Source organism: Hermetia illucens, chromosome 4, assembly GCF_905115235.1.
Source record: "Hermetia illucens chromosome 4, iHerIll2.2.curated.20191125, whole genome shotgun sequence".
Taxonomy (NCBI): domain Eukaryota; kingdom Metazoa; phylum Arthropoda; class Insecta; order Diptera; family Stratiomyidae; genus Hermetia; species Hermetia illucens.
The window spans coordinates 151739676-151762766 of record NC_051852.1 but is presented as its reverse complement, the minus strand read 5'-3'; the positions used below and the strand labels follow the sequence as shown (position 1 = coordinate 151762766).

General features: G+C 37.0%; 1 protein-coding gene across 3 annotated transcripts in view; it reads right to left on the bottom strand.

Annotated features, from left to right (window-relative positions):
- Positions 1 to 23091, bottom strand: part of LOC119655845 (mucin-5AC-like) — a 197957-nt gene that overhangs the window by 49614 nt on the left and 125252 nt on the right. The window contains exon 1 of one of the 3 annotated variants that reach the window (XM_038061960.1): positions 10130 to 10433. The exons of the other annotated variants lie outside the window; for them this stretch is intronic. Coding sequence (XP_037917888.1) covers positions 10130 to 10138 — 9 coding nt within the window. The 5' untranslated portion in view covers positions 10139 to 10433. Of the gene's footprint in view, positions 1 to 10129; positions 10434 to 23091 lie in introns of those variants that run through there. 3 annotated transcript variants of the gene reach the window in all.

The window sequence follows — 23091 nt, the reverse complement described above, 5'->3', positions numbered from 1 at the left end:
TGCAGGCTAATAAAAGCGTCTGAGTGATCAAATTTTCATTTCCTCACTTTGCGATCTTTTTACGCTTCTACTTCTCTGATGAAGAAAACAAGGATTGAAATATGTAGTAGACACTTTTAAATGATAATATAATTGCGACAATCACTTAGAAAATGTCCAACTGTGCCACTTAGAAATAATACGTTTCCTTTTCTTCAATCTAAATCCTTTACCAATACTTGACAGACACTTTCTTTTGATCCCTCCGAGATGTAAAAATCGGAAGTGAATTGTATACGAAAAAAAACATTCTTTTGTGCACCTTCATTCCCCACAAAAAAAAACATTATTTCTTAATTTCCAGTTTGGCCACCCCTATGAAACGTACAAATTGTTTACAAAATTATCACTTTCAATTTCGAAAATGTACTTCTTAATTTCGAAAATATGCGTTTCCCTTGAATAGCATTTTTAAAATTGGAGGATAGTGTAGTATCCGAAGGTTTGAAGACATAAAAAGAACCTGAGTTTCTTAATTTTCTTGTGTATACACCAAAACTTTCCCTACTAAATAGCATATTTTATCATCACAATTTTCCCCACCCCAACTCCACAAAACTATCAAAATTAAAATCCTTTAAATAATCAAATTAGCTTTGCTTCAAAATTCTTACTCGAAATCTTACCTAAAATCTCCTGTAATCCTAAATCCAATTATACTCATTTGAGAACGAAATGAATCATTTGATTTTTTTTACATTTAGCATTGCAATATTATGTACATTTACAAGCTGGCGTCTAATTAGGTGCATTTTGCTTAACAGATCGAATGAGACAATATACATACACAGTGGAAGAAAAGTAAGGAATGCTTTTTAGTTCAGTAGGTTAAATTGGGAAATTTGTATTTTATTGAATTGGGGCATATAATTTGTTTTGCACCGTCAGGTTAGCGAGCCTATAAATTTGGTTTGTGATTCATTAAAAACTGATCTATACCAGAATACCTTCTCATCAATAATGCACACATTTTCCAGTACTGTCGTGTTCTCAACGATCTGACATGTGAAATCTCAAAACTTTAAAACAAACGACATGTTTAATAAGTTAATGATGAATAGGGAAAGCTGAAAGTGCTGAATTAATTTGGTGTTGGTTATTTTATAAACAGCACATTCCCACCGGAACAATAAATTCATGGTAAAGGTTACATATCTTTATCTAATAGATATTTTCTTCATAGTACTACGATAATGTCCAAAGAGACATGGGAGCAAGTTTAGGGTCCTTCTCGAAAGCTAGATATTTCAACGAAGGCTGTTCCTTTGAAAACTCAGTATGCCTGAGGATATATGGAAAAACTGAAAAAAGCACAAGGCCATATATACCACAACCAGCTGATAAGAAGGATAAAGTCGGAATTGGAACATAAAGGGAAAAAATTATGCAGATCAACCGTCAAAAATTAGATCAGAATCCGCCCACGGGGAAACATCGGAAACAGGAATAGGGTTTTTTTTAGAAGATTAGTCAATAAAAGTTTTAGCCTCGACAACTCGTGGGGCAAGAAACAAAAAGTTCGCATACTTTTTGCAAATAAGGCTCCGATTGAACCTTTCCAAGACAAAATGGGTAGTATATGTAAGTAGGAACACCGTATTCGAAAATAATAAAACCAGGAGAACGACCTAAACTAGGGCTTTAAATAATAGTGACCGGAGAAATAGATTTATATACTAAATCCGAGTTCAACATCATTAATAAAAATTACGGAAACAAAATATTGCCAACCCATGTAAAGTGCTCTAACAACCAGGGCCATTATCCAAAAGGACTAACTCTCATTTCATGTAAGGTGGAGCTCTCTATTGTACTTACAGTACTTTCCAACACTGACGAATTGACCAATTCATTCACGCGATTTTAACCCCACTGAAGGCGGCACAATGGTTGAGATGGCTTGGGGGTCAGTTTCGCGATCTCGACCTCAGGTTCGAATCCCGGCCATCGTCACGGATGCTTGTGGTTGTCCGAGAAGGATAGGACGAAGGGTTTTCTAAGGAACTGAATACGGGAATTTACAAAACTATTGCTGATGGTTTTTGGCCGGTCCGAACACTCAGCATTAGCGTAACGTAGGATAATTTCAACTACTCGCCTCTAACGACGACAAACCCGATAGTTCAGAATATCCGCAGAAAGGAGCCCTTACCAGTTTTCCCTCTTGTAAATGTATTGGCTTTCAATGGCGGGCTAATATAATAAATAAAACATTAAAATGATTTTGATTATTAACGTCGGTTTTATGTTGGCCTCAAGACTTTCTAGACCTCAAGCGTTGAATTCACAATTGGTACATTCGTGCAAAATTCAAGATATTTAAAAAGAAAGGCACTCCGACGTGAAGAAAACCAACTATACAAGGGAATTCTCAACACCCTCCCCCCCCCCCTTTCCAAATTCCCCAAAAGAATCCTAGTTTAAAGTTAAATGACAAATTATGGGTCAGCTAACGATCCTTCTTTTTGAAGTTGAGCCTCGCAAAGCTCCCTTCACAATAGTAAACCAGCAGTTGACAAGGTAGAGAGTGAACTCGTTACGACATGCTTCATGGACACCTAAATCAAAACAGGTTATCAGTCATGGGATTTCCATCTGTTGATGTAGATCTGGCATGCGTATTGACAAAACTAGAAAGACCATGTAGGGAAATTCAAGAGAAATTGCAATACGTTCTAAAAGAACTAATAAATAAGTGAAAAACTTTTGAAAAATTTACAAAGAAAATAATCTATGTCATGTAAGACAATTTATTTTCGAGATTATGACAACCACTTTTTTAAACAATCATTAATTTTCCAGCTTTCAGAAAAGTATCAATTTAATATTTATAGCCCAGTATTTAATAAAAATACATAATTGGCTTTGGTAAGAATTCAAGACATTTTTTCAAAAATCAGTAAACCTGTTATTACTCAGTATGCCTTCATTTTTGACCCTACTTGACTTTTGTTTCATTAAGAAATTTAAATTGTAGAAAGAAGATTCCAAGGCGAATGTGAATGTGACAGCTTATTATTTGTGTTAATAAAACATGATTTCCCAGAGATAACCCATAAAAAACCATTCCCTGAAATAATTGGAAAAACCCGAAAGATATCGCTATGAATAATTCAAGTATATTATTTGTAATTGATATTTTCCTTGTAAATGTTAAAATCACTGTATTTCTGAGGATACGTTTTGATTCCTTTGGAATCGGGACACGTGGACTAAGAAAATAGATATTAAAATGAAAGCGATGCTCAATAACTTTTCAAATGTCAATCTGTGTTATCAAATTGTACATGTATGTTTATACAGTATCTACATGCTCTGCGACCACGTTCCAAAATACGGAAAATTCACCTCAGTTACTCATGCTTGAAGACCGGATCTCATACATCTCCTGCCACGTTTCATGCGAAACAAAACCTTATTAAAGTGTCTGTCACATGAAATTTACTCCGAAACGGTTGAACCAATTGTTACAAAATTTGGTCAAAATATGTGAATTCCTACGTATGCAACGAGTTGCATCATATGTTGGGGTTAAGGGGAGGGGAGGGGTTTTCCCATTTATGTGAGAGGAGGGAGACCATCTTTCTCACAGAATATGATCACGTGGGGTATCAAATGAAAGGGCCCAATTAGTACTTTTCGAAAATAATCGTAGTTCTGACATTGAGTGAAACTCAGGGAACTGAGGACTCAAAATGTGCGCCCCAAAAAATTAAACAGACTGTGTACGAGTGGAAAACGTGTCTAGTTCTCCACACAAGATGAATACAAAACCTTTATACCCGAAGCGTCGAGCTTCCGGCACTCTAACTCGTTTTCCCATAATTTTCAATCCCAATCCGTAAAAAAAATTTTACTACACCTTGAGAACGGTTTATTTCTCTATTTGTCTCTGTGTCATGATGCCTGATTTTAAATTAATTATTCCGTTTTTCAGCGTTTTTTAAGGGAACTATTTTTCATCAATTACACAACGTAGCAGGTCATGTACGACGATCAAAACAAAAATATCGGTTGTTATAAGTTGAAATATTTGACGTTTGCATAGTAAACAAAAATTTCATGAAAATAGAAAAGATGCTGAAAAAAGTACAGATTTTACGTGCCTGGCCGATGAAAATCCACAGCACCATCCAGCTGGTGCTGACTCTTGGTGCAATTAAAACGCCATTTTCTCGAAATCAAGGCTTTTGAGTTGACGAATACGATTAAAAAATCGATTAGGTGAATTTTTAATATGTTGTCGCTAACATATCTAGCTATCGTCTCAACTAGGATCATATTGATTGGAAGTAAATTTTCTGATTTCCAACCGATTTTCTAGCCTCAAAATCAGATTTTGTGTATTTTTCGCCGGAAAAAAATTATCCCAGTTCACGCGACAGCAAGTTAAACAAGAATCAATTTGCATTTTTTTTCTCCAATATTGCAGACTCGAAAAATTTTGCCCGCCATCAAATTTGGGTATTTTTTTGGAAAAATTGTAAAATCCGAAAAACAATTTCCAAAGTCGTGAAATTTTCTTTCTCCCTTCCATGAAAGAAAAATCATTGAACATTTTTTTTTTGAGAATCGTAACCTTTAAGGCCCCCTAAAAGGGGGTTTCCATATATCTTAAGGAAGAGTGCAAAATTATTTTTCACCGAATATAGTCATGTGTATCAAATGAAAAGTCTCGATTAGTACATTTCGAAATAAATATTAATTTTGGCATTAGTTGTAAAGGGGAGGAGCCTGGGAACTGAAAGGGGACAACTAATCTAAGGACCGGTTCTCAGAAACTGCCCAAAAGAAAAATCTCGAAAAAAATATGGTAGCCCACACACACAGTGTCTAGGCTTCAAAATACTTTCCGCTACGATATCTGCTAAAAAAAAGTTAATATTATAATAGTACATTTTTGTATTTTGAAAATTTACTGCAAATCCTCTTGAAGTTCATCCTAGATCCTTAAAATTGCAATAATATAGGTTTTAACAGGAAGGATAATACTGGAAAGTTCGGTGAAAATCATAATATTATTAATAAAGTTATAGTAGGGCAAAGTTGCTCCTTTCGCGTCAAATAACTATCCGCTAAGAGATAAAATGTTAGTACCATGTCGAATTGAATATTGGGTATATTCAATTTGTTTCTTTTTAAAAATAAAGAAAATAGTGAAGTTGTTCATTTCCAATGTTCAGGTAATTATCGCAACTACAGTGCAGGTAAAAATGATAAGACACCCCATGTTTTCCATGAAATCTTAAAATAAAATAATTCCAAGAAGGAATTAGCTGGGGGATTCCCCGGAAACATATCGAATGATTGAAAAAATTCGAATTTCAGGTAGAGGAAAGCGGTTGACTACGGCGGAATCTAAGATTATACAAACATTACATGACGAAGGTAAGGAAATTGCTCGGATTACGAAGCGGAGCAGATGCACCATCCGTAATGTTATTCGGGATCCCGAAAATTATGGGAAGAAATTGTCTACAGGACGGCCAAGAGCGGTAAGTCTGAATGGAGGATTATTAGATTCGCATCCAATTGTACGCTAACTGCACGGCAAATCGCGCATCTTAAGCGCCGCAAATTACAGAGAAAACCGCCTCTCACCGAAAAGCACAAGCTGGCCAGATTGGCTTTTGCAGAAAATCACTTGCGTTGTAAGAAAAAATGACGCCGCCGTGCAATTTTTACAGACGAGAAAAAATTTAACCTCGGCGGACCCGACAGTTTCAGCTGTTATTTCCAGGACTTAAGGAAGGAAGAGAGCGTGTTAAGCAAAAGGCAGTTGGGTGGCGAAAGTTTAATGGTTTGGGCTGCTATTGGATACAGTGGGCGGTCAACTATTCGGTTTTTAAGTGGGAAAATAGACAACTCCCGATATGTGCAAATGCTTCGTGAGGAATTTAGCGACAATTTGGGAGCAATCGCGGATCAGCCGTTCATTTTCCAGCAAGATAATGCTGCGATTCATAGTGTAAAGGTCGTTACGCAGTATTTTCAGCAGCTACATACTGATGTCCTCGATTTTCAAGCGAGGTTACCTGATTTAAATATAATCGCGAATCTTTCATGCTGAATTAAAGCAATTTGAAAACGTAAATGGATTAAAAAACGCTATTATTTCTGCATGGGGTCAAATTTCCAGGAAATATAAAATTTACCTAAAAGAATGGTAGAAATTATAAAAAAGAAAGGAGGCTCAATAAAATATTAAAATATTATAAAAACAAACTGGGTTATATTATTTGAACTCCACTCTAAAATGCCTAAATATAGGGTGTCTTATCTTTTCTACCTACCTGAAATCCGACTTTCTTTAATTACTGGTTGTTATACGGGGAAACCCCAGATAATTACTCAGGAGAATGCAATTATGTCCAGTTATCTGAGATGCATGCACACTTTCTTGGAGGGGAGGGGATGGGATGGGAGGGGATGTCTTATCATTTTTACCGCCACTGTAAGTTGTTACTTCTTTGGAAATCCAAGATTTTGAATGTCAATATCTCCCGAAAGTGAATATTCTCACATAATATATGCGTATATGCGGACAAATTCACGCTCAAATCTGTTTATAAAAGAAATACACAAAACCCGACTGGTTCCTTTTTGAAAATAAAAACAAGTTGGGAAACCGGAAGCTAGACGCTTCAGGTATGAAAGGTTTTGTGTATTTCTTTTATAAAGAGATTTGAGTGTGATATATGCATATATTACGTGAGAATATCCACTTTCAAATGATATTGACATTCAAAATCTTGAATTTTCACAGAAGCGTCAGCTTTGACCTATTTTTAACTTTCTTAGTAATAGCTATGGTGTAGCCTATATTGCTGTAAAATTTCCTGATTCTAGGAGGAACTTAAGGGGGTTTTCTTGCCAATTACTAAAAAATATAGTAATATACTATTATTATAAGGCCTACAAATAAGTTCTGTCGGTTTTCACAATAGATGGCGTAGCTTGTTTTTTATTCAATTGATCCACATTTCCAAACATTCATCGGAAAGCTACTGTCAATAGGCACAAACGTCAGTATAAATTATTCAATTGAAGTGTAAACAACAATACTTTTTTCATCAACGAAAATGGCCAATTTTGTACCAAATAATGTGTTTTTGCGGGGAGTTCTACTCCATTATTTCAATATGAAGAAAAAAGCAACCGAAAGTCATCGCATTTTGGTGGAAGTTTATGGTGACCATGCTCTATCTGAGCGAACGTGTCAGAGGTGGTTTGGACGCTTCAAAAGTAGCAATTTTGACTTGGAAGACGAAGAGCGCGCCGAACGGCCAACAATTTTTGAAGATGAAGAATTAGAGGCATTGCTCGACCAAAATCCATCGCAAACACAAGAAGAACTTGGAAAAACACTTGGAGTCAGTCAGCAAGCCATTTCCCACCGTCTAAACGCAATGGGAATGATCGGAAAGGTCGGAAATTGGGTTCCGTATGAACTGAAGCCAAGAGACGTCGAACGCCGTTTTTTCACGTGCGAACAACTGCTTCAACGACAAGAAAGGAAGGGTTTTCTGCATCGAATAGTTACTGGCGATGAAAAGTGGATCCATTACGATAATCCCAAGCGTCGGGCAACATGGGGATACCTCGGTCATGCCTCATCATCGACGGCCAAAGCGGATATTCATGGTGAGAAGATCATGCTGTGTATATGCTGGGACCAGCTGGGTGTGGTATACTATGAGCTGTTAAAACCGAACGAAACGGTCACGGGCAAACTCTCCCGACGTCAAATGATGCTTTTGAGCCGCGAACTTAAGAAAAACGGCCGCAATACCAGCAAAGGCATGATAAAGTTATTTTGCAACATGACAATGCTCGTCCACATGTTGCACAGCCCGTTAAAACATATCTAGAAACGTTGAAATGGGAACTCCTACCCCACCCGCCGTACTCTTCAGACATTGCTCCTTCTGATTACTATTTGTTCCGGTCGATGCAGCATGGCCTGGCTGACTAGCACTTCTCCAATTACCAAGAACTCAAAAAATGGCTCGATGAGTGGATAGCGGCCAAGCCGGCCAATTTTTGGTGCCATGGTATCTATGAATTGCCTGAAAGATGGAAGAAAGTTGAATAATGAATGTATAACCAATTTTTCACAATAAAGCTTCAAATTTAAACAAAAAACCGACAGAACTTATTTGTAGGCCTTATACTATTATTAACTTTATTTGAACAGGTATCGGTGTGGAGGGTATTTCGGAGCCTAGGCACCATACAGTGGCAGCCTCTAAACTTTTTTCAGATTTTTCGGTTGGATAGTTTGTGGGGAATGGGTCCGTTAAAGAAATCATCACTTTCCAACCCTCCCACTCCCCGCCTTTCTAACAAATCTCAAAACTAAGACCGGCTTCGAAAAGTACTAATTAAGACCTTTCATTTGATAGCCAACATGGTTTTTATTTTACACCCCCCTTTTGCATGTATGGGGACCCCCTTTTAACCTCAACGTAGGTTTTGCAAACAAAACCTTAAAAACAGATAAAAATCTGTTGAAAATAATGGAAATGAGAAAAGATGAAAGCAAATTAACACGTTAACTAAAACCTTCCTCTGTGCTTCAAAAGTTCATAGAGAGATTAATTCTCCCAGTATTGAAGCATTTGATGTCGATTACAAATGCTCATTCAGAAGTTCTCATTTTCCATATTTCTTCTTTCTACGTGCCTGAATAATCTAAAGGTGACATCACCACCCAATTTATCTTCCCACACCAACTTGGAAATGTTCACGTTATACTTTTTCAAGTCCATGATTGACTTATTCAAATATCACCCAACAGTTCACCGGAAAGCATTTGAAGATATTGCTTCCTCTTTAGTTCAGTTTGTCGTTTCACTTGTTTCCTAGATACACTAAATGTCCTTTATAAGTAAATTTTTTCAACATTTCACGGGTTTTCTTACAAACTACTGAGGGTCACACACTGTCCTATTTTGCTGCACTCAATTTGTAAAAGGATAACACTGATTTGGGGAAAAAAAGGATTTCGCTATTTATGTTAGTTGATGATATTTTCAATAAAACTTTGGAGAGAAACAAGAAATCAAGGCGTATTTTAACCATTGAAAATGGAAAATTGAGCGGAAAATATAAAAGTTGGCGTGTTTAATTAAAATTCCATCTCTGTAGGTTTTCCGCATTCATTATCAGTCACCGTACTTTTGAAATGATCCCACACAAATTAACCGCGTTTGCTTCCAACATGACCGTCCAATTTTCAATAAAGTGTTTTTTTAAATTATTTCATGATTGTTCACTATTGAAAAGTTGTTTACGAAAATTGCACTTTTCACCAAATAAGAATAGATTCGTTTATGAAAACCAAAGATACAAGTATGCCTCAAATACTAGCGGCAGATTTTTTCACTATCATAGAAAGTGAAAAAGCAAAAACAAAAGATACTTTGAAACGTACAATCAAACCGCAAAATCTACTATTTTCGAACAATTTAATAAATAGAGAATGCTTATCATCCATTTTCGGTTTGATTTTCAATTAATTGCTAGATTTCGCAATCCATCCACACTGGTACGGAATTTTGAGTCTCGCGGAAAGATAAAAAATATGTACCCAGTAAATCTGCTCTCCACCTGCCAGTAATTGGTTTATATATTTCCATAACGGCACAATCTAATGATTAGCATGGAGTTGTATGAAATCCAAGATAAATATACTTAGATACTTAGCACTTACAATCATCATAAAAACTTATTTGTTCGTATTAGATCGTTCCGCGTCTTACCTGTAAGTGAAAGAAAACAAAATATTAGTGACGAATTCATTGCATTGTTGTTTGCTAGATTGCTAGATTATTATTTCTGCGGAACATATGAAATTCATACATATGTATGGATGTGAATGTAAGATACATATTGCAACGGTAAGTGTTCTACGGCCGATTCCATTATATGCAGTAAACAATCAGCCAATTTTCATTTTAATTAGACGATTCTATCGCACAATATCGACAATTTACTTACGAAACCTTGTCGAATGCGCAAGTTGAAATTTCTGAGAAAATATGTATAGCAAAGATACATATGCACATGTAATAAAATCACCGCTTACCTGTGCCATTTAATTATACATACACGAAATTTCGAAATCGAATAACTTTGTGTGGTTGTTGTTGTTATTCGCCACTATGGAGCACTCTAAATTTAAACAGTATTATAACAGCAACACTCGAAAAATATTATTAAACTCGAAAATTAACTTTATGCAGTTCTGTGTGGTTTTATTTGTGCTCAGATCTCTTATCAGATTTCTTTGAGAATCGTGTTTTCGCTGTTCCCAGCTCAACTGGTTTTCGTTGTTTATGCTCTTCTATTTGCCTCAGGAAATTGATTAAATTTTCTCCGTTTTAAATATAAGTACAATACTAAATGCTGATTTTCCTAGTCCCCATTCTGTGATACATTCATGGCGTGAAGCAGCAGAAAGCAGAGTACTAGCTGCCTCAATAGAATGCTTTTAAGCTTCAGTGCTAAGTTGGTTGATACCGATGTGGAGCTGGGAACTTTCTAAGCTCCCCTGGGTCGGCGTGGGGCCTTGGGGGGTGCGGGGTGGTGGGGTGGTGCTAGTTTCGTTCGTTTCAAACAGGTTGTAATGTATTTCTGTACCCCGTGCGCTGGAGCTATAACTATATGGGCACTTAGTAAACGGAAGAACACATCATAATAACTTTTGTACTTCATACGTATGCCCCATTCAGCGCTTTATGTCTATATCGGTGGATCTCCGAGCACAATAAGAATTGAAATGTGGAATAACTGTTTGTAGTTGTGTTGTCGCAATTGAATTTCGTAATTGATGACGAATATCAGATAGTTGTGATGATATTTGAATAAAAACCCAAATCTCTTAAGGAGCTTACACTTTTGTGACAACCACCAAGTACGCTTTCCACCGATGATCGAAAACTTGAGCGACTTTGGGGGCACTACATAATATCTTAGATAGCCACCAGCAAGTGAAAGTACGCAGAAAACAGAACAAACCATTCAGAATCCAACCTACTGCAATCCCACATCCATTTCCAAAAATTTATTATGTAATTTCCAATAACCGACGACAGAATAATTTTCAATCAGACAAAGGTGGAGGATTGAAAATCGAACTCCCCCTTGTGATTTCTCAAAACCTTAACCTTGTTTACTATAACAACACCATTGGAAACAGATATAAACACACCAAAATTGGAAATTCACACCAGACTATGAATTGCGGACTAATATTTGTTCACTTGCAAGTTTAATTGCCTTTTTTGGCCGCCATAAATGACCTCATTATCTTTTGAGATTATTTCTGAATGGAATATTTTTATTTCTGGGCAAAATTTAGGCTGAAAAAAGCTATAAATACAGTGAAATAGATTTCAAGTGATATTACATTGTGCTAAATTTAATCTTTTATATATATTTATTCTCCAATTATAAAAAAATGCTTGAGAAATTCAAAGTTTGCAACCATGGAAAATACACTTTTTAAAAGGAAGGCTAACAGATTAACTGCCGCATTTCGGGAACCAGCTATACAATTTTTTAATGTCAACAGGAGAACATTTGGTTCCTGAAATACATGTTTATTTTTATTTCACGTAATTTGTAGCCAATAAAGGAACAAATCTTATCAACCCGTTTCATTTTTTTAAGAGGTCATTCCGTGTGAAGGACGTTTTTGCGCTTTTTTTAAACATTTTTTGTGAAGAACTGAATAAAGATACAAATACAAAAGTTTTCACGATACACAGTCGCGGCCAATGGAATGTGGACAACTATTATATAAAAGTTCAATAAAAAGGTTTTATGGGAACACAAATATTTTTTTTTTGCAGGTAGTAAATTTTTTAGCGTAAATAGATGCGACCTTGAAGGTTTTAGATCATCACAGTTCAGTAGGGGCAACAGTCACGATCGGATGTGGCGAGCAGCTAGGAGAAGACGCTTGAACTGCACTGACTACGATCGGCAGTCAGCGGAGACAGAGCAGAACGAAAAATTTATTTTCCAAATTCTATTTTGCCGACCGAAGTTAATCGGACGGAAAGCATTGATTTTTACATTCTTTTCTTTTCTCCACAAGTGGAAATCGCATCCCCAGGACAAGAGGACTGCAGGTAGCAGCAACAGAAGAAAGCACCGAGATATCCGCTAAGAGGGCGAAGACGAGGGCCCGAGCCCCGGAGACGAGACTCGAGTAGACCAGCTCCAAATAATCAGCATGTTGAAAGGAGAGATTGCGGAACTCCGTGCAGAGCTCAGGGCAGAAAAGCAAAAATGGCAGCAAAAGGAAAACCTGCAACAGCAAGCCGGACAACCTATTGAAATGGACGACATGGTGAAATGTGCGTCTGCTTTCGCCGAAGCCGTTTTAATAGAGGCCAACAACATCGGAGCTAGCAACATCGTAGCCGCAACATCGGAAGACGAGGACCAATTCAACTTTGTCACAAAGCGAAAATCAAGAAAAACTAAGATTATTGCAAAAAGTCTTAAGATCACTGAAAGCACTCCCCAGGCCAATATTACCCCAACCACCGCTCAGAAACCCAAAAAACCTAAGATACCGGTAATTACCGGATATTCACTAAATGTCCATCTATTGCTAAGGTCCCTTAAGGCAAAAAGGATAAAAGCAACCCTTAAGAACACGAGGCCGGATAAGACCCTCATTTTCGCCGAATTCATCGAGGATCACGGGAAAATCTTCGCTGTTATCAAAGAGCAAGGCTTCAGCGCCACAACAAGTACTCCTCAATCTCTGGGGACGCAGTCCCTCATTATTCGAGGACTACATCGGGAAACCGATGCTGTGGAAATCCTGACTGCGCTCAAAGCAGAGCATCCGGAGCTAAAAATCCAATCAGTGGCCATCTTCCTGACCAAACAGGATAAGGCCATACATAAAGAGAATCCTACTCTCCCAATTAAGTCTCAATCGGGACTTTTCATAGTGACCTTCGAGCCCTCTCAAGAGCTCAACGATGCCTTCAAGATGAAGTACATACTGTACCAGAAGGTTAGCTTAGAAAAAATAAGGCCGTTGGAACAGATCCAATGTTTCAACTGTCAAAATTTTGGGCACGTTGCTCAACACAAATCTGCATCTTCAGGAGGAAATCTAGATACTTCGGATCTAGATCCATCCACAGGAAGGCTAAACGTCTGAAACTGGAAATCGGGAATACTATAGTAAGAGGGTCGAAATCGATCAGATATTTAGGAATCAATTTCAACGAATTCTTAGGTTTTAACAATCATGTAAAACTCTGCATTGGGCAAGATCTACTTTCTTCTTCGTTAAAAGGTCTAAACACCAAAACTAAGCTGATCCTATACAAGACTCTCATTAGGCCCATCATATGCTACGGAGCCCCTTCGTGGACCACTTGCTCTTCGAAAACCATGGATAAATACATGTCTTCCGAACGCCGTAGTATACCGGCGAGCAAATATAGAACCCATTAGAGAATATATTCTCAACATTACGGAGCGGTTTTTCAATAAACTCGAAAATCATCCAAACCCAAAAATTAGAACACTGTATGAGCAGCGACTTTCCTTAAGCCGTGCCAGATACTTAACTCTGATTTAAAACCGATAATCCTGTCCCTCTTCGACACACCTTGTCTGGTAGGAGTGCAAAGAGGCTAAGCACTATATGAATGTAAAGTGCAATTGTATATAGTAGGATTAAGCGGATCAGGAGTCCACAGAAAGACTTCTCAAAAAGGATTAGTCTTAGACACCGCGTCAAGACGGCTGAGGACGTTAGAAGGCATTTTGTTGGATTTGGATGAACACCAGTTTCTACAAAGACTGTACGACGAAGGCTACAACAAGCTGGGATATGTGGACACGGGCCCGCTAAGAAACCACGCTTGACCGTTCAAATGAGACGGAAACGCCTTGAGTGGGCCAAGGAGCATGTGAAGAATGTGATCTTCTCGGATGAAACGAAGTTCAACATTTCTCGCAATGATCTCATGCAGTATGTGCGCAGAAGGACCGGAGAGCGTTATAGCGACGAGTGTATTCTACGAACATCAAGGCATCCAGTGAGCAGAATGGGGGGATGCTTTTCGTATCACCAAATTGGACGATTGCCTATGCTTGAAGGGAAGATCAAGGCTCTTGATTATAAAAACATCCAGGAAGAAAATTTGGCGCCTGTCCTCGAAGAGCATTTTTCGCATTGGTAAGCATCATTTTCTCCTTAATTCTTATTCCGCAATTTCAAGTGTCTTACCTTTCCTAATTTTTAACAGGTAAAGAATTATTTATGCGAACTCGGCGTTTCCTGTATGTTATGGCCTGGCAATATTCCGGATCTTAACCCAATAGAGAACCTTTGGCGCATAATGAAAGTGCAGATAGCGAAAGAGGGACCGACTAATTTAGAAGAGTCAGACAGAATAATCCAAAAGGTTTGGTACGAAGGCATTCCAGCAGAAGTCTTGAAAAATTTAACCAGTTCAATGCCACGTCGAGGTATGGTGGTTATAAAAGCGAGGGGCGATTCAACAAAATATTGAAAAGTGCGTTTAATATGTACCAATATTACCACTTAAAAGGTCAAAAATCAAAACGTTTAAAGGAATTTAATACAAGTAAAATTTGACAATATACTGCAAAGTATCTTTTAATTTGGGCACGTTGGGGTCTACCCATCATAAGAGGTGTTGTTTCTGTCTGTTCTGTTCTGTCAACAATTCGAGAGTTTTGGTAGGGCATCCTGAATGCTAAGGCCCGAAATTGGCCCCAGGGTCTCGACGACGACGACGACGACGATCGCTCCATAGCGTTCGCTGATAGTGGTAACGTTCTCGTTGATCTCACTTTTTAAGAAGTAATCATCAACTGACTGTTTTGACAATTCTTCTTCCTTTTCTTCAGCCTTTGTCCCGTTCACATACGGTCGGCTCATCGTGATCGGTTAATCCTATCAAATGCCTGATGTGGATGCAATCGTCAAGCTTTTAAATCCCCATCCAACGTATCAAGCCACCGTTGTTTTGCAAGCCCTTTTGCTCGCTTACCATCGACTTCGATGTTCAGACCAATCTTGGCATATGAATTCTCGTTGGCGCGAATTACGTGACCATGGCACCGAAGACGCCTATATCTCAGTTTATATCCTCATTTCGGATGTGGTCAAAACGTGTAACGCCACTCGTTCAACGCAACATCGTCGAAATTACCACAAGACGCCGTTCATCGTCTTTTATAGTCGGCCAACACTCGGAATTATAGAGAGCGACAGGACGGACGACAGTTTGGATTGTATTATTCCCCTGTCCGCAAGATGGCCAGGGTACACTAAAGAGCAGCTGGGCAAAATTTGATACATATTAAAGGCCTTCAAAGCTATACACTGCTATTACATTGAAAAATTGTTGTTTGGGACGATCAATTATTTATTATAATTTTAAAGATTGAGATCGAACAAAATGAACAAAAATATAAAGATTGAATTGAAATGAAATTTAAAATGCTCATTGTTAAAAGATGACAGTTATTTTTCAAAAACTGTCAATGTGGCCAATCAACGTGAAGTGCCTTTGTGAAGAATTACCCATATATGAAGGAAGGCTGATAAATCTGTAGCCTAGAGTTGATGAATCATCATTTTAGTACTGATAACACTAATTGAGTGATTCTTTGTTACTATAAATAACACCCTCTTCCTTTATTTGACTCATTAACAGAAAAAACAGCATTTTAACAGAAGCTGTAAATACGGCGGAACATTTTTTTTGAAAACATGACATTGGTTCTTCTATACTTTATAAATATTGGTAAACAAAATAGATAGCAGAATAACTACAGATTGGCAAAGAATGAATTGGAGAGATTTTGAATGAACATTTGAGCATGAATAAAATGGTACCCATACGGTATTGCGGATGCTTTCATCGCTCGACAAGCAGCGACTATTGGAGAGTTGTTAAGATTTGAAGTTGTTTCACTGGTATTTCAACAAAATGTTCGACCTCATTGCGGTGATTGATGAAACCTGGTATCGTCAATATGAGCCGGATTCGATGTGATGAATAAAAAAAAAAGAAAAAGACCAGCAAGGAAATTTTAAACTAGCAAAGTTGACAAAGAAAATTATGATTACCAAGGATAGCGAGGAAATTTTATTATTTGATTACTTGCCTAAAAGGACTACAATGAAAAGTCAGTACTACGGCAATTTACTGAATCAGGTACGTGAAGGGATGGAAATTTTGTGTTTTATTTTCCATAAACAATTTTGGAACAATAGCTTCCACCTCTATATATTTAAAATGTTACTACTAACAGTGCCATAATATGTCATTGCGTCCGCATCTACCTTATGGTGTCCTAAAATAAAATTAGCAGTTTGACCTTCAGGAACATTGTTACTAATGACAACAATTATATTAAGCCTGATATTTGTTGTCTAAATGTAATCAAACTACATTTTTAAAACAATCACATAATATTATATAATCCCCTCCGAATTTGAAATCCTCGGATGCACAAAATCGCAATTTTGAGAGAATAGATTTCGATTTTTCGTAAAAAAATTAAATATTTCTTAGAGAAATTAAGAACGAATCAATTATAATTTATAATAATTATATAATAATATATAATTATCTACCTACCATTTATTTCACCTGACATTTCAGATAGTGAATAGTGGTTTAATCTAAACATGAAAACAACTGAAACTACTCGTAATTAAAAAAAAACATTTAGTGTAGATATCACGAATAAAGGCAGTGTGCAACGATAGTTCGAAAAGTTCCATTACGGAAATGAAAATCTTGAAGATGAAGGGGGTCATGGTCATCAATCGGAAGTGAATAGGAATCAATTAAAGAATTTAATTGAAGCCAATTAATTTTAAACTACAGAAGAAGTTGCTGAACAAGTTAGCTTTGATTGTTCAACGGTCAGTCGGCATTTAGCATTAATCGAAAAGGTGAAAAAAGTTGCAGTCTCAGTCAATTTTATGATAATTGTTTCAATAATTCGTGAATACTTTGGTTGTGATAAGTGGAAAAAACATGTAGACAGGAAGACAAAAATACAACAAAAACTTAAAAATTAAATTGCCAAATGGAAGATAATGTTTAAATTGTTATATTGGAAAGCACATTTAATGTATACCTATATTGCGAATAAATTTCCTGAAATTCGTCCCTTCACTATATCTTAAAAATAAGATTAACTTGGAAATTTTTTAGAAAAAATATAAACCGTTTATTTTGCCCGAATTCTCGATACTCGAATCTATCCATTTAAAGTAATTTCTAAAATTACGTTGCTAAACCTGCAGAAAAACAACCATTTTTCTGTCTCAGTGAGAGGGGAATTCAGTGGGAACGCTCTGTTGTGCATATAAAGCCAGCGTAACTCTAACATTCTTTTTCCGTACAATCACAAAAGATATTCAATTCAAATCAACATTACCATCCAAAGTAGTTTCCGAGCAACTAAAAAATATCATTCTCCATTTCCAATTATTTTCCATAAACATTCCCTTCCTACTTCATACCTACACATGAACGTTTCTTGTATCGCAACAACTATACATACATATTCTATCTGCATTGACCATGAAACAATAACCCCAAACTGTTTGCGCATCTGTTCATTCGTTGCAGCCACTTCATTTCACCACGTTAAAGAAAAAATCTTGAAAATCAGAAATTCAGCTTCGTCTTTCAGATCATTTAACTGTTTAATTGTTAAATGTTCGATGAATGCTATTTTGACATAGAAAATGACACATCCAAAAATAACATTCACCAAACAGAAGATGATTAAAATAAAGTCAGAAAGCGTTTCTTTCGTGCTGCCATCGTCAAAGTATAGTCGATACCGAGAAAAAAAAGAGGAAAAATGCAAAAAAAAAAAACTTTTATCTTGTATCTTTAGCCTTATCTTCTCAAATAGAGTATGAACGTACATATGCTTCGTGTTTAGCACCACATACACAGTGCGGTATACGAACACGTAGATAATTCAGATACATTTCTATTTAAATAAAAAAGATAGCGAGTAACCAACTAGTATGTACATGCATATGTGATGTATTTAGGCTGTAAACATGAACTGTCGTATAATTTCTATTTCATGAAAATAATGGAAAGAGTGTGATGATCTATGAAACGTGACCCTACCATAAATCAGGCTTTGTATACACAATTCTTATCTATTCAAATTTAAGACTGCGATCATTTAACATGAAGCTAAACCTAAATAAATGATGCTGGTTAGAATGTTTGCTTGAAAGATACATATAGGAAGTGACCATTTTTCAGCCGTTTATTGATTCTTCTTTTGGTAGCGATGCTCCTACGAATTTATTCACTATGAAAGAAGGGCGTTTTTCAAAATAACATTTTAAAAAATTGCTTTTTTCTTTCAATTGCATCAGAATCAAGTAAAAGAATTTTTATAGAAAGGAATACCAGATATACAATTCAAATAAACATTGATTATTATTATTTGTTTTTCATCTTCTTCTGAATTGATACATAAATTAAAATAACTCATTCAAATGGAAGATCTAACATTCAACAAAAATACTAAAGACAAGATAACTAATCTTATTCAAATAAAATGAAATCCTGGTCGAGATACAGTTGGGAAGTAAAAAAAGACCCGTAAAATTATTAAAAGAAAAAAATGACAGAGAACCGAGACAATGATGTTATAAAAAAATAGATCCTGTCGGAATATTGTAAAAAAAAAACAATCGAATTTGAGTTACATAAAACTTTTACCAAGCAGGTTCTTGAAAATCTGCTAAAAATTTTATTTCAAGATAGAAAAACTGATTAAGGTCTCATATTTTAACGTCCAACTTTCACAAAAAGCACACCTAAATGCTAAACTTTAAATATGGTGTTCAACCGGGAAGCCGCTTGTATAAGAAATACATGTTCTATCAATAATATGGACACAAAAATATCATAAATTAGTATCAAAATAAAATGCTACCCTTTTGAATGGGTACATATGAATGACATTATCAACTAAATAAACTAGCTGACAAGGGATTCGTCTCTAGAAACAGCAGAAAACTCCAGGAAACTGCAAAATAATGAAGTGGCTCAAATAAATTGAAAAACAAGTCGGGAAACCGGAAGCTGGACGTTTCAGGTATGAACGATTTTGTGTATTTCTTTTATAAAAACATTTGAGTAGACATTTGTTCCACTAGTACCTAGCACGTACCATATGGATATATTAATATGAGAATATCCACTTTCGCGTGATACTTCTTTCAAATCTTGAATTAGCACAGAAGCGACAAATTTGACCTATTACTTAACTTAATCAGTAATAGCCCGGTTTCCACCAAACTTGGCAGGATCATGCTTTATGTTATTGCCTACATTACTGCAACATTTCACGGTTCTAGGATGAACAGACAGACAGTCAGTAAACCGATTTTTATAAAGGTTTATTTTACACAAAATCTTAAAAAGGGTTCTGGATTTTTCCTGAAATTCTTACTACAGTAGATATGAGCAAAGAGGGAACATTTTAAAGGTACGATGGCTGAATTCGTATAGCGTTAGCCTCTTGTAAGCTTGAAAAAGAATGAAAATGTTCATCGTTTTCTTTTATTGCATTGGTTGGTTTATTGCTAACTTTTCGCAAAAGGCTAGACAGTTAATAAACAATATTATTTAGAAATTATAAAGCATTTAGGAGAAAAGAAAGTCGTAATATACCAGAACTCGGATTATGATCTGTGTTAAAGGAGCCTTCCTAGGCGATCCCTGAAATAGCTTAGAAAAAGACAATGAATAATGGGGTAAAACGGTGTCATAATAGACCATATATTTAGAACCCACCCCCTTATCACGCCTCGTCAGAAGTCGTCTGAACCCCTCTCCCACTTCCGCCTCCTTGACACGTAACGATTTAATTTCTGTTGACAAGGACATTTTCATTTCATTGTATGATCTCAATGACAACAGGAAGGAAAAGCAAATAGTATCAGTAACAGAAAGGGCTATTTTCGTATCATTAATAAGCTTATTGAAAGGATAATCATCTTTCCGATGAGGATAATCATCGTCGCGAGTGACAGAGGTGGGCCACCCCTTGTCCCTGCACATTGCGGCGATGATTACTCTACCAATAAGCTTGTCAATGATACGAAAAAAACCCCATTCGGGGTTTAAGAGGTAACGATCACTATAAGTTCTTAACAAAAGTAGAAACGCGCGGCCTTTTCCTTTGTCCTCCTATCTAAGCCTTGGAATAGTGAGTTGAATTGCTTTTAAAAATCACCTTCCAACCATACCCACGACAGTGCTATCGACACAGTGATCTAAAAGTTGCCTCCAATTCGGTTTTAAATACAATTTGAGAAACAAAATCCCAAGAGGATTGTGACTTTCTTCAATTCGTCGCATATTTTTATATGAGGCTCATCCAGACCCCAAAGAGAAATGTCAATATTCCAGTGCCCAAACTCTGGAGGAAGGGTTCGTGGCAGTACCTGCACGTCGGAATTAATGGTGGCGAATTCTGGAAAACTTCCTGCCAAGCGTTCGAAGTGGTTGACGCTATCCCTAGGCGTGCACAGTACAGAAGTCGCGAGAGTGAACATCGGCAGATTTGTCAAAACTCTTCGAATAGACAGAGCCCCTCTAGAGGGCACTTCGGGAGGTAGTGGCGCTGCGGCTGACAATATTGTAAATTCAGTTATGAAACTAGACATTTACGCCCCGGAGTGCACCGGGACTTCTATGTATTGGAGGACAACGGAAATTGCCAACTTGCGGAAGAAGAAAGAGTCTTTTTACGAGTGTCCATATCAGCTAAAGGACTGCTGACAGCAACTAGTTGACAAGGTGGATGGGGATCCGTTGAGACTCGACTAAAATTGGAGCCCTGCGGAAACCCTGTTCCGTACTGATCGCATTCTAGTTGATGGCAACCGCGTGAAAAGTGGCGAGAATTGCCAACTTTTCGCTATAGAAAAGCCGAAGAGGCAGTCTGCTTTGTAAATAATGAGAGACACCCTACCGTATCCTGAGCATTCTTCGTTGTCGCTGGAGACCTTGCTCTGCCGTCTGTATGCCGATCACTGTATGCTTAACACAGCCGAAAAAACGCTCGGAAAGCTCATGAGGGGTAGTCTGCTGCCGAGACAGTCTGGTTTTAAAGCAGGGAAATCTACAGTGGATTGAGATTGAGAAGTTCCAGAATGCACACGAGAGTTGAGCCGTTTTTCGAAGCTCATGACAACGTAAACTACTTGTAGATACATGCCTCTTGTCTTTAGGTACCTACTCCCAATTTCCGTAATTTGAAGTTTGGATAATTCGAAGTTTTTCATTGGGCCCTTCCACTTCGAATTAACTAGGGCCGACGGTACCTTGGATTGACGATCGACTCGAAGATGAACATTTCCAAGCAAAACAATCCAGCAATGGGGACAGCTGCAGCTGGAGTTTCAGTCTCAAGTCGACTGATGGCAAACGTTATCGGTACCTCTAGCCCTATCAGGAGGCGTCTTTTCATCTCAACGCAGTCCGTTCTGCTCTATGGGCCGGAGATTGCGCGGTTTATCCGCCGCTGAACCGAAAGCATGGTGAGATTGATTATTTGTTTAATCAGCTTCTAAGCGAATTTGGAAGTTTTCACTGTTACCTGCATACCATTGGGAAGGCACGATTCTCGAACTGTGTGTTCTGATATACAGGAGAATTCTCTCCAGAAATTTAGCAGAGACATGCTGAGGTGCGCTGACGGATGAAGCTCTGTTGCGCATTATGTTCAAGTTTTTGCTCTCGCAATTGAGCTTAACCTAACAGTTCCTTTCTACCTCTCCCCTTGCTTTAGTGAAAGGACTTCTCTGAATTGCAGACTACCTAAATCAGGCCAGCCGGACATAATCTGTCAGACAGTTCTTGGAAATTTCTCTGATGACGGGCCGGCAGGTAGCTAGTCATTCAACGGCTTACCGTTGCAGTGCATAAACACATTTACTTACTACAGCAACAAAAAAATGCCAAATTAAACTTAAGATAACCATAAGACCTTGTGAATAGAAAACGAATACCTAAGCCCGGAAATTTGAATAATTTATTCTAATAATAAATGTATAATAAATAAATTGAATTGTCTTATTTCCAAGGTTTTTTAATTTCTGCGAGTTCTATTCTACTATAATAAGCTACCAAATAATAGTAAACAGACTTGCTCCCAAAATTTTATTTTTCAAACAGCTCCTACATAGGACCTTCGAATTATGAAAATTAAAAGCGGGACATGCTTCACAAAGCAATATATACAGTGCGCGAAATTTGCTTAGACGCACACAGCTTTATATGGGTGTGAAGTAAAATAGAAATGCATTGATAAAGCAAATAAACAAGTTTTTAATTTACTAAAAATATATACTAATATGTACTTAAAAAATGCATGCTTCATTTTGGAGAAAAACGGGAATAATAGTAATTTTCGAAAATATGAAGCGAAATTTGCTTAGCCGCACTACAATTAATTGTCAAAATATAGAAATGTGATCGATAACTTTGAGAATTTTGAATTTCTTTCTGGAAAATTTTGCCTCAAAATAAGTTTCCGCAAACTTATTTTGTGGCCTCACTTTGCTATAGGAGCATCATCGTGATTTATGTCGATTTTTGGATTGCGTAGTTTCTGAAAATGAATTCTATCTCATTTTAAGCTTGAACTATTCTCCCTAAATTTGCAACCAACATTACCAATATTTAATTCCTAAAGTGGGAATCAAGACCTTTTAATTGACAAACCGCAGAGCTACATTCGGAGGCCCTCTTTTAATTTATATTTGAATACTCAAAGAGTTAAATGGAAGTACTTACATTTTTTGCGATGAATGAAATTTTCTCGACGCTACAGAGACCTAACCTCCTTAAACTTCTTTGTCATTTTTTGCAAGCGCAGAATTTCATAGTCTACACAAATTCAGCAAATTTCGTCTCAACGGTTCAGTTATTTTTAAGAAAAATGCATGTGACAGACATTAGACCTATT